The following is an 11,092-nucleotide window of genomic DNA, read 5'->3' as shown; positions in this document are numbered from 1 at the left end:
AAAATAAATTTTGAAGTCATACAGTTACAGAATTGTAATAATGAGGAGAAATCCTGCATGTCTGTTTTGTGTGTAATTTCTCATTTACAGTTAATATTAACACTAAAGATTTGCAGTCTAGGCCTAATAAAAATAATGATAAAAAATATGCCTATAAATAAAGTCCTAATTTTGCAACCTAAATGTGAGCAATGAACGCTGAGCAGTGAACGTAGAATGCAAGGCATTGGGCTACTTTGTTAGGTGAAGTTACACACTCTGTGCCAGTAGGTGGCTGTATGCACATCCGCCACTAAACCCAGCGAAGGAGAAGAAGAACGAGAACGGGTTCCGTTCTGAACAGAAGCGATTGAGAAAGACCAACACGCCCGCGACAACACAGATCTTGTAAGTATCTCAATTTCAATGTATACATTAGTATGTATACATACTATGTATTTTGGTATCGTCCCAGATAAAACACCAACGTTATGTGCAAGCTACCCTATTGTAATGATTATCTATATGCAGATGCTTTCCAATGTTAGCTAACTAGCTAGCCAGCTAACGTGATTAGCCTTTTTCTGTACATGGCTAGCTAAGTAGCCTACGTAAAATTACTCTCGCAATTATTGTTAAAACGTTCGCTTTTGTGTAATTGTAGCTTAAATTATAATGTTGGCTTGGCAACGTGAGAATATTTCAGTTGTGTACACTATAACTTTTATGAAGTGTTGTTGTGGGCCATTGTTTCCTAATTACAGGCTCGCGCGAGCTCCTGCACGTTCGTACTGTTTCATCGCTTGGAATAAAATGTGATAATTAGCTTACTCATTGATTTCGCATTAACCCACGACACCGTTAGTATGTGTTTGTTTTTAGGCATTCATTTTTCCGATTTTAACGTTAACAGAATACAAGAAGCCCCAACAACGGAGCTAGGCTAGCTAGCAGGATTGTTATAGCAGCCATCTTGGCTTTTGGCACGTGGTCCTGTGGAGTGTGCATGTCAGCCAACGAGAGGGTCACCCACCCACTTTCTCTCTCTCTCTCCCTCCCTCTCTCCCCTCCCATGCTCTCAGTTGCCAACCTCCCAGTTCTTGTTTGAACTGAGCAAGAAGCAGGTGAGCGGGGCAGGAAGAGGCGCTAAGACGGGGCCAGGCGTGGCCAGGGGCAGTCCTGGGACAGCACCACAGGCTCTGTGAGTCTTGTTCAGTTGAATGCCCTCATGAGTATTAACAGAAGAGCACCATATCCATATGCACACATACACTCTAACATGTCGCTCTCTCCTCAGCTCAGCCCAATGGTCTCTGATGGTTCTGTCTGGCCAGCCCTGAGGTGGAGAAACACCTGATCATCAATAAAGGCAGGCACACGTAAGTACAAATGCACATACGTTTCCATAGACGGGATAAACAAATGGGAATATTGATATTGAGTTAAATGTTAGCGGTAGACATGTGAGATTCATAAGACGCATCACTGACGCCAGTGATGCCACAATATCAGGGAAATTGAGCAATTGCTTCCCTGTAGTGCAAACTTGCAAGATTCGCTCAGTTATTAACCCTTCTTGCCTTTTTTGTTGTTGGTTTTCTCTCTCCTCCTTCCTCTCTGTGCAGTTCTCCTGTGTGCTGAGCCGCTATCCCATGTATTGCCACTGATGACAGGGTAGAGCTCAGCCCCATGCAGAAGTGAGTGATGAGGAGAGGGAAGATCATTTTCCCGTTTTTTTCCCCTCCAGTTTTAGGAACCGTCTCAAGAATGTGTTCCCCACTTTTATGCCTTTAAATCAGGGGTGGAGTATTCCAGGTGTTTGGCCATGGCCATGAACACCAGTAGAGGAGGGAACCAAGTGTCTCATTCTCTCTCCACAGTTGTGTGGTTGGAACCCCCCACTAGCTACATATTCATTCAATCTTTATTTAACCTCGTGAATCAATTGAGAGTAAGCTCTCATTTACAATGACGTATAATCACTCTATATTTGAACTTGTACTACAGGTGAGATAATCCTTTTTAATGGTCTCTCTCATTCGCTCTCCTAGCTGTGATGTTAGAGTTGTGCAAGACTTGGGTGTTCTCCTGCTCTGAGTGCCCATTCTCCTATACCTCCCAGATCTACCTCCACAAGCACATCAAGAGGAGCCATGACAACCTCTGTCTCTGCTGAGGAACACACAGAGCATTATGAAGTAGCCAGTGCCTTGGCGAAGGTGTTTGAGCAGCAGTCATCAATGGATTAACTCCCAAGACACAAGGGAGAGACAGCGCAACACACGCTATGACTCCAGTGACGAAGGTAATATAATAAAGTGCATTCAACAGTCCCAAAAGAGTACTACTTGAGTTGACTAATCTGAGCTAATTTACCTCTACTATATGTTCCAGTGCCCAGGCAGCCGGTCGGCAGAACTCAGACCAGACCAGCTATGCCAGGTGCCAGAGCCGGAAGGCCTGCTCTGCCAGTTTTCAATGCAGGTATCCATGCATGTTTGTGTTGGTGAAATGTCTATGCATATTTGCACACTTACAGTTAACTCAGGACTTTCGGAAGACTCATGTACTCTGTTCACTAATTCGCTCATCTCACATCTCACTACTCGGCAGTAGATGTTCATCGCCCGGGTCCTTTGAGCCAAGGCGCTGTGAGCCCAGGCCCTTCAGCCCTTCAGACGTCCAGGCACGAGCAGCATGCATCAGCGATTAGCACCCAGACCAGGTCAGGGTCTGACATGTCTCATGTCGAGTTGATTCTTCCCCTTATGCCAGAATCACTACGCCGCCAGCACCATAGTTTCCTGCTCATCCCTTTATCCTCTGGTTTTCAGGTAGTTCTCTGATGCCATCGCCTGTGAGACCAACAGCTCCAGCTGTGTTGCCATCAAGCTCTGCAGATGCTGGTATGCTGAATTTTGTGAACTACTTCATGCTGCATGTAGGGATATACTTTGAGCTGAATATCCATTATGGGACCGTACAATTACTTATAGCCACATCTGTGTTTAATATCCAGACTTCCAGAGGATGATGTGTCAGCAGTTCTCCAGCGTCATGCAGAGTCTGAGGGAGATGGCACAGACAATGATGAGGCTGGAGCAGAGACTGTCCGGCGAGTCTGCAGACAGCTATGGGGGAGCAGTACTGGATGACCTGCACCCTGCTAAAACGGAGGAGGAGCTGCTGGTCTTGGAGGAGCAGCTGAAGGACAAGGATCATCAAAGGAAGATGGTGAGTAACTTCAGGGCAGAACTTTGTTCCTTATTTTTGCAGGGAAGTGTTAAGGAAATGTAAAAGTAAATGATTGTCTTTATGTTTTGCAGACACGATATCTGAGTTCCATTGGCGGCAAAGATCTGCCAGATGTGGTCCGGCGGGTGCTGTCAGCCATTGCCATACACAGAGTGTGGTGTGTCTACAGCGTCCATGGGAAGAGGGGGAAGAAGCCTCTGAAGAATATGACCCTCTACAATGTCATATTACGTAAGGGATTGTTCATATTTTCGCAAAATAATACATTGTCTTTGCTTCATGCCATGTGCATTGAAACCATTCCCTTTTTGGTTAAAAGGTGCAGTTATGGCCTGTAAGCCAAGCACCACTGTGACGGAGGTGTCTGCCCAGCTGCAGGAGATGCTGAAACATGCCCCTGCTCGATGCAAAAAGGTATGTGATGTCAGGCAGTTAATTTTCTCGTATCCAGTGACATGGCACGCTTCCAATGAACGTATGCGACTTGCTTTTACAGCCATTTCATTATGTCCTTAGGCATCTGCTCCAGCCCAGCTGACCTCCCCAGCCCAGCCCCTGACCGCAGCTCCAGCCCTGACCACAGTGGAGTATTCAGATGAGGATGACCTCTTCTGCCCAGACCCTCGATTCAGATGTGGGTGACCCCCAGCTCGTCTCCCTAAACCTGCCTTTCCAGCCTGCCAGGATGGATGCCTTTTTTGTAAATAGATTTTGTAAATTTTAACCTTTTTTTGTGGGATACAACGGTCTGTTCCCGGTCTGCCTGCCACAGAATGCGCACTGTTTCATTTTTGTTTTTAGAACTTTTGCAATTGTCAGATAATGGGTTGCTAGCCAGAGCTTGTACATGCTTTTTTTTGCTTTTCTGGCTATGCGTAATGTGACAGACCGTAAACCTCATCCTTGTAAATATGTATACTTTTAATTTGTAATGTACTTTGTGTAATAAAATGTTCTAAACTGTTAATGGTGTTCAGTCTTATATTGGTTTGTATCATAATGCTTGCTGCTATATCCCCATATAGCATTAATTCGTTTTTGAACTGGTAAATGCTAAATATAGCCAGTGGTACTGCAAATGCTAAATGTAGCCAGTGGTCAGTAAGTGACCATATTTGCACCGTGCGAAAAAGACGTGCAGACCAAGTCATATAAATACCTGTAAATCTAGTGTCAGCCAGGTGAGTTTATGACGGAGGTTCCTGCCCACGTTTTTTGCACGCGGCCGCACCGTATTTGCACCGTGCGAAAAAGACGTGCAGACCAAGTCATATAAATACCTGTAAATCTAGTGTCAGCCAGGTGAGTTTATGACGGAGGTTCCTGCCCACGTGATCACGTGCGTTCTTTGCACACGGCCGCAACTTCGGAATGACGTGTCGTTCTTACGTAGCGTCTACGAAACGGCAGATCTCGCGTTTCCGTAAATGGCCGCGTAATTTCCGCACGCGGCGCAGACGAATCGTCACCTATATAGCGGCCGTATGTCGAACGTTCGCGCAACCTGCGTGTGTTAGTAGGGTTACTACTGAGTGTTTTTTGTGAATATATATAGTAACCGTTGTGAAAAGCAATTGACTACTCGAGGCAGTGGGTTACAGGGGATTTTACAACAGCTACGGGGGTTTTAGGCCCTCAGCTATCGCGTCGGGCCTAACAACCCAGCAAACACGCAACGTCAGGGAGACGTTCAGATCATGTCTTAATAACGTCCGTCGGTCCAGAACCCCATTTGTACGTCTGCTGGACCCCTCAATATTCAAACGTCTGGCTTGGACCCCTCTAAGACGTCCGTGGACGTGCAAAACGGGTCCAATATCTGAACATTAAAAAAAAACATTAATTCTGGCTGTCTTCCAACATCTGTTGGATGTCTTTGGACGTCCGAAAAAGACAAAAAAAGACGTCTAAAAGACGTCTTTTAGACGTGTCTTTGCTCAGTGGGAACGCCCCGTAGCTGTGGTAAAATCCCCTGTAACCCACTGCCTCTCGTGGTCAGTTGCTTAAATTATCACCACATGTTGAGAAATGACTCATGCTGAGAAAGAAAAAGACGTTCAGCTCAACCCCAAACTCTAAAACGCTGTTCTCAGCCTCCCTGTGGTTAAGGGCCTCAGAGATCACTGAGACATGACAGGAAACAATACCAACACACACACGCACACACACACACACACACACACACACACACACACACACACACACACACACACACGTGACGTACACACTTGCTCACATGCACAAACACAGTACACAGCACACAATTGCTTCTTTTAACCTAATGAAGTGAAATTAGCCTAAGGAGGGTACATTAACCCACAGTATAGAGGTTACATTAACCTATGCAGGGTACATTAACCTATGGAAGTTGCATAGGTTAAGGTGCAGGCCTCATTCCAATTCTCTCAGATTACATTACATTACATTACATTACATTACATTACAGTCATTTAGCAGACGCTTTTATCCAAAGCGACTAACAATAATTGCATTTAACGTAGGAAGAGCCAATGTACTACTACTTGCCAGAACTCACAAGTGCATCTTCTTTCTAAAACAAACAAGTGACTAAGAGCATAGTCTAGTGCTGAAGGCAAAGTGCAAGAATCACAATCTAAAGTACAGTGCAATATAATAAGTGCTTAGGTGGGAGGATTGTTGTAGTACTTCTTGAAGAGATGAGTTTTGAGCCTGTGACGAAAGATGGGCAGCGACTCTGCTGTCCTGACATCAGTGGGCAGCTCATTCCACCACTGCGGGGCCAGGACAGAGAAGAGCCGTGACCGTGTCGATCGACCGCAGGAGCCTCGGAGTGACGGGGCAACCAGTCGCCCTGAGGTAGCAGAGCGTAGTGGTCGGGAGGGGATGTAGGGTTTGACCATGGCCTGGAGGTAGGAGGGGGCTGTTCCTTTCATTGCCCTGTAGGTTAGCGCCAGAGTTTTAAACTGGATGCGAGCCGCTACAGGGAGCCAGTGTAGGGAACGGAGGAGGGAAGTTGTGTGGGAGAATTTGGGGTGGTTGAACACCAGGCGAGCAGCAGCTTTCTGGACAAGTTCCAGAGGTTTAATGGCTGACGCCGGTGCCCCCGCGAGGAGGGAGTTGCAGTAGTCCAGGCGGGAGATGACCAGGGCCTGGATGAGTACCTGCGCCGTTTCATTAGTGAGGAAAGGGCGAATCCTCCTGATGTTGTAGAGCATGAATCTGCAGGAACGTGTGACGGATGTGACGTGAGGAAAATGACAGTTGGTCATCCAGGGTCACACCCAGATTCCTCGCAGTCCGAGTCGGGGTCACCACTGTGTCTTCAATGGTGATGGCCAGGTCCCGGTGCGGACAGCCCTTCCCCGGGAGGAACAGCAGCTCAGTCTTGTCCAGATTGAGCTTGAGGTGATGTGTCGTCATCCACTCCGAAATGTCAGCCAAGCACCCAGCTATGCGTGTCTCCACTTCTGTATCAGAAGGGGGAAATGACAGAACCAGTTGGGTGTCATCGGCATAGTGATAGGAGAAGCCATGCGAGCGAATGACAGAGCCCAGAGATGTAGTGTAGAGGGAAAACAGGAGAGGACCCAGGACAGACCCTTGTGGAACCCCCGTAGTCAGACTACGCGGTTCCGACGTCGACCCTCTCCATGTCACATGTATCCTTACTTCATTCCTCTCCTCCATCCTTCCTTCATTCCTCTCCTTCTTCAGGTTATCTCTGATCTCACACCATTGGAGGGGAAAGTTTGTGCTCCTCTTGGAGTTGAAAGTCAGAGAGGTTAATCAATTTATTTCCTAAAATTTTTGAACTAATAGTCTATCATTATCTATTGTGTATTATCTCTCTCTCTCTCTCACACACACACACACACGCACACCTGCCCCTGTATGTCACCTGTCACTTTACATTGGATAGATTTATATAGTTACTGTATTTATAGTCTCATAATTTGTAGTCATTTCTTACAAAGCTTCACCTATTTTACATCATCTACGGCCACGTCGAACCAATCATCGACCCGCTGCTCCCACAGGAGCAGGCCGGGTTCTGACGTGAGAGATCGACCGTACAATAGATCAAGTCACCTTAATGACTCAAGACATCGAGGACAGCTTTTCAGCTAAAAACAAGGCCGGAGCTGTCTCAACCTGAGGGCTGCCTACGACACCGTATGGCACTGCGGCCTCACCTGCAAGCTGCTCCTCCTGCTGCTGGACTGGCACATGGTCAGCATGATTATGGAGCTTGTCTGAAACTGCAGCTTCACCCTCACCACCGGTAGCGGACAGCGAAGCAGGTTGCGACGCCTTAAGAACGGCGTCCACCAGGGATCTGTCCTGACCCCCCTCCTTTATAACATCTACACTTACGACCTGCAGGTCCAACCTCAAACCATTAAGCAATGATTGCACAATCCTCCACACATCCTTGGGATCCTGCCGGACCAACTTCAATATTCCAACACGACCTGCCGATCAGTCTCCAGGAAGTATGCCTACGCAGACGACCTTGCGCTGGTGTTAATTATATTTGTATAATTATAATTAACAGCTTGTGTGGCATTGATGAGGCCACTGGTCCGATCAGGCTGGGGCACCGGCGCAAATACACCCTCGTCAGACCTAGCCCTGGTCTACTCGACTAGTGAATAATGTGCACCGGTTTGGTGTGGCAGCGCTCACACTGTGAAAGGATTTTTATCCTTATTTTAGTTAGATCGTCAAAGAACACGCTGAGTGGTCGCTCAAGCTGGTTTTAAACAAAGTACAATAGTTTATTCTATGTTACGAGTCTGCAGAGTCGGACCCTCGCACCGGAAGTGATTCCAGGCAAGAGTGAAGAACGTGAGGAGGGGTCGTTGGTTTATACAGTGAAAGAGGAAGTGACAGTTTCAGGGGGAAGACAGTTTCAGGGGGAAGACAGGGAAGTGATGTCACACAGGGAGGGATTTGTAGTTCTAACAGACTGATCAATGAGAACGAACTACAAAGTTTAGAATAACAGATTAGGGGGAAAACGGAACACTTTGTTGAGACTTGAAATTCATTCACAACACCCGCCTCATCGACCTGCCTATCAATGAAGCCTTGCGCATCGTGACAGGGTGCCTGCCAGGATGCCCAGTGGACAACCTTCCCATCCTTGCAGGCGTCCAGCCCGCTGGCCGCCACCCAGGAACCACAGCACGTCTCGCCTGCCGGGCCGCGGGGCCTAACCACCTGCTCCACGACAGGCTCACTGCAACAGCGGAGCCTCCCCGGCGTCTCAAGTCCAGACATCCTTTTGTGCCGCATGGGATCTCCTGCAGTAATGCAGAGATCTCAACATCAGTGAGGCAGGATGGGCGGACCACACCTGGCGTGCGGAGTGGGAGGCAAACACCTCCAGACTACGTGATCCGAGTCCGGTGTCGGACGCTTCCGCTCATCGGTGCACAGGTGGGGCTTGGTATCCTGTGCGGCGTACGAGTCTGGCGCTGAGGAACAAACCTCAACCTGTGTTGTATGCACTACATATACCTATTTATTTGTTTTTAATTCTTGATCTATTCTGTACCAATAATATATTTTAATTCTTGAAAGTTTATAATCTACCACATGTTGAGAAATGACAAACGATGGTAAGACAGAAACGTTCAGCTCAACCCCAAACTCTAGCATGGTGTTCTCAACCTCCCTGTGGTTAAGAGCCTTAGAGATCACGAAAGATCATGAGACATGACAGGAAACAACACCAACGAAAAGAAGGAGGAGTCACCGTTCCACACTCTCTTTAAGAGCTGATATCTATTCCACAGTAACCAGTAGAGCTGATATCTATTCTACAGTAACCAGTAGAGCTGATATCTATTCTACAGTAGCCAGTAGAGCTGGTATCTATTCTACAGTAGCCAGTAGAGTTGATATATATTCTACAGTAGCCAGTAGAGGTGGTATCTATTCCACAGTAGCTAGTAGAGCTGGTATCTATTCTACAGTAGAGCTGGTAGGGATGGCGGTGTTCAGAGGTCATGGAGAGATGGAGGTGGAGGATATAAACCTCTCTGATGATCCAACCAAGGATGTTCAAACCAGGACCCCAGAGGAGACCCCAAAGTCAGGTAGGACAGATCATACAAGCTGCTTTGGCCCACCTCCAATCCTTATGCCAAGAGAAACAAATCATTTCAAACACCTCTGTGTGTGTGTGTGTGTGTGTGTGTGTGTGTGTGTGTGTGTGTGTGTGTGTGTGTGTGTGTGTGTGTGTGCGTGTGTATTTGTCCCACAGGATTAAGACTCTTCAGGCTGGTTTTCTTTAGCTTTGGGCTGCTGTGTGTCCTACAAGCCACTCTGAACATCTCTCTCCGTCTCGTCCTCTGTGAGTCTAGTGATTTCTAATCATTATGATCCCAGACAGAAGGATGATGTTTCACAGCCAGGGTTGGGCTCAACAGAGCTTCAATTCAGGAAGGAAGTTCAAATCAAACTATGGAAAATGCAAAAAAGTCCTCCTCTATCATCAATCTATTTAGAATCATTTGAAACTAAGTTTATTACAGGGTTTTTATTGCAGTTAAAATTCTACATTGATTGAATTGAGCTGGATTTGATCCAAACCCTGGTCACAGCATTGTCTCAACTAGTGTTTATTGTTGGGGCTGTGCCATAATGTGGCTACACCCAACGCTTCAACATCAATTGCCTTCATCAGGGGTTACCTGATTATAGAATATTATGATAATATGATATAATATTATGACCTGCATGGAATAGCTCAACAATGAAGGCGTTTTAATATTTAACGGGAGATTGAGCGCCTTGGAGTTTTTGAGCATGTCTGCTCTTCTTTGGACACTAACCCCGACCTCGCAATGAGCTCCTCTCCTTCTGAAACATTCCTGGAGCCAAGGCAGCGTTCTTTTTTCTCTTTACTTCATGTTAACACATCTCTTCAAGTTCAATTTCATGACAATAATGTTTGTTCAAAAAGAAAGTAAATGACATTGTTTCATGTTGTTAGACTGTGAGAAGGTTTACTTTCACACCTTGAGACCCTCCAACCACATCCTCTACTAACCCCAACTTCTCTTTTGTTTCAGCTGAGGACCTGACCAGAGAGAGAGACCAGTTAGAGACGACTATAAACACCCTGATGAGAGAGAGAGATGACCTTCAGAATAGACTTTGTGGTAGGTTCAATTGTTCATTCTGATCTCCAGTCTCATTTCATGTGTGTATTTGGTGCTGTGAGGAAGATAGGTACGCAAGGCAGCCAGAGAAGAGGGACAGAAACCGAAAGGTCACTGGTTCATATCCCATATCCCATATTTGCTGAGGGACAGATGGTGGGTTGTGTTCTGGCTTCTACACAGTCAAACAGCTGTATGTATGTGTGTGTGTGTGTGTGTGTGTGTGTGTGTGCGTGTGTGTGTGTGTGTGTGTGTGTGTGTGTGTGTGCAGGGACGTGCTGGGGGCGTTTACCGCGGGCCAGGCCAGTTCACCCGCGGCCGTTCTTTGATTCTCCAGAACCTACAGATGGCCACCACGCCCCTGTGTGTGTGTGTGTGTGTGTGTGTATGTGTGTGTGTGTGTGTGTGTGTGTGTGTGTGTGTGTGTGTGTGCGTGTGTGTATGTATGTGTTCTGTACAGGCCGGTAGCCAGCCTTGTGGAAGGGGGGGTTGTTTTTATCAATAAGCGGACCTTAACGCATTTTTCCAGAAGATCCCGCCGCTCGGCAAGTTGTTGACGGGGGGAGGGGGACCTTTGGTCTTAAATTCGGACCTTTGATCGTGAGAGGGGGTTCGTTCAATCCACCCAATCCCCCCCCTGGCTACGGGCCTGCTGTATATTGTGTGTGTATTTGTGTGTGTTGGGGGGGTTAAAAAAGGAAAGT

At 46.9% G+C, this 11,092-nt stretch overlaps 1 protein-coding gene across 1 annotated transcript; it reads left to right on the top strand.

Moving 5' to 3' along the window:
- Window positions 1–95: 95 nt before the first annotated feature.
- On the top strand, window positions 96–10,310 carry LOC311314339 (uncharacterized protein; the record flags this gene model as incomplete). The annotated part of the gene is made up of 12 exons (XM_084444676.1): window positions 96–387; window positions 1,062–1,180; window positions 1,277–1,358; window positions 1,605–1,676; window positions 2,102–2,284; window positions 2,374–2,463; window positions 2,593–2,704; window positions 2,814–2,885; window positions 2,999–3,213; window positions 3,306–3,465; window positions 3,554–3,657; window positions 10,299–10,310. The coding sequence occupies exons 7-12, from the start codon at window positions 2,677–2,679 to the stop codon at window positions 10,308–10,310; spliced, it is 591 nt and encodes a 196-aa protein (XP_084300802.1). The 5' UTR covers window positions 96–387; window positions 1,062–1,180; window positions 1,277–1,358; window positions 1,605–1,676; window positions 2,102–2,284; window positions 2,374–2,463; window positions 2,593–2,676.
- Between the last annotated feature and the right edge of the window lie 782 nt (window positions 10,311–11,092).

Source organism: Borostomias antarcticus (genome assembly GCF_949987555.1).
Source record: "Borostomias antarcticus genome assembly, chromosome: 10".
Lineage (NCBI taxonomy): Eukaryota > Metazoa > Chordata > Actinopteri > Stomiiformes > Stomiidae > Borostomias > Borostomias antarcticus.
This window is presented reverse-complemented; position numbering and strand designations above follow the sequence as displayed.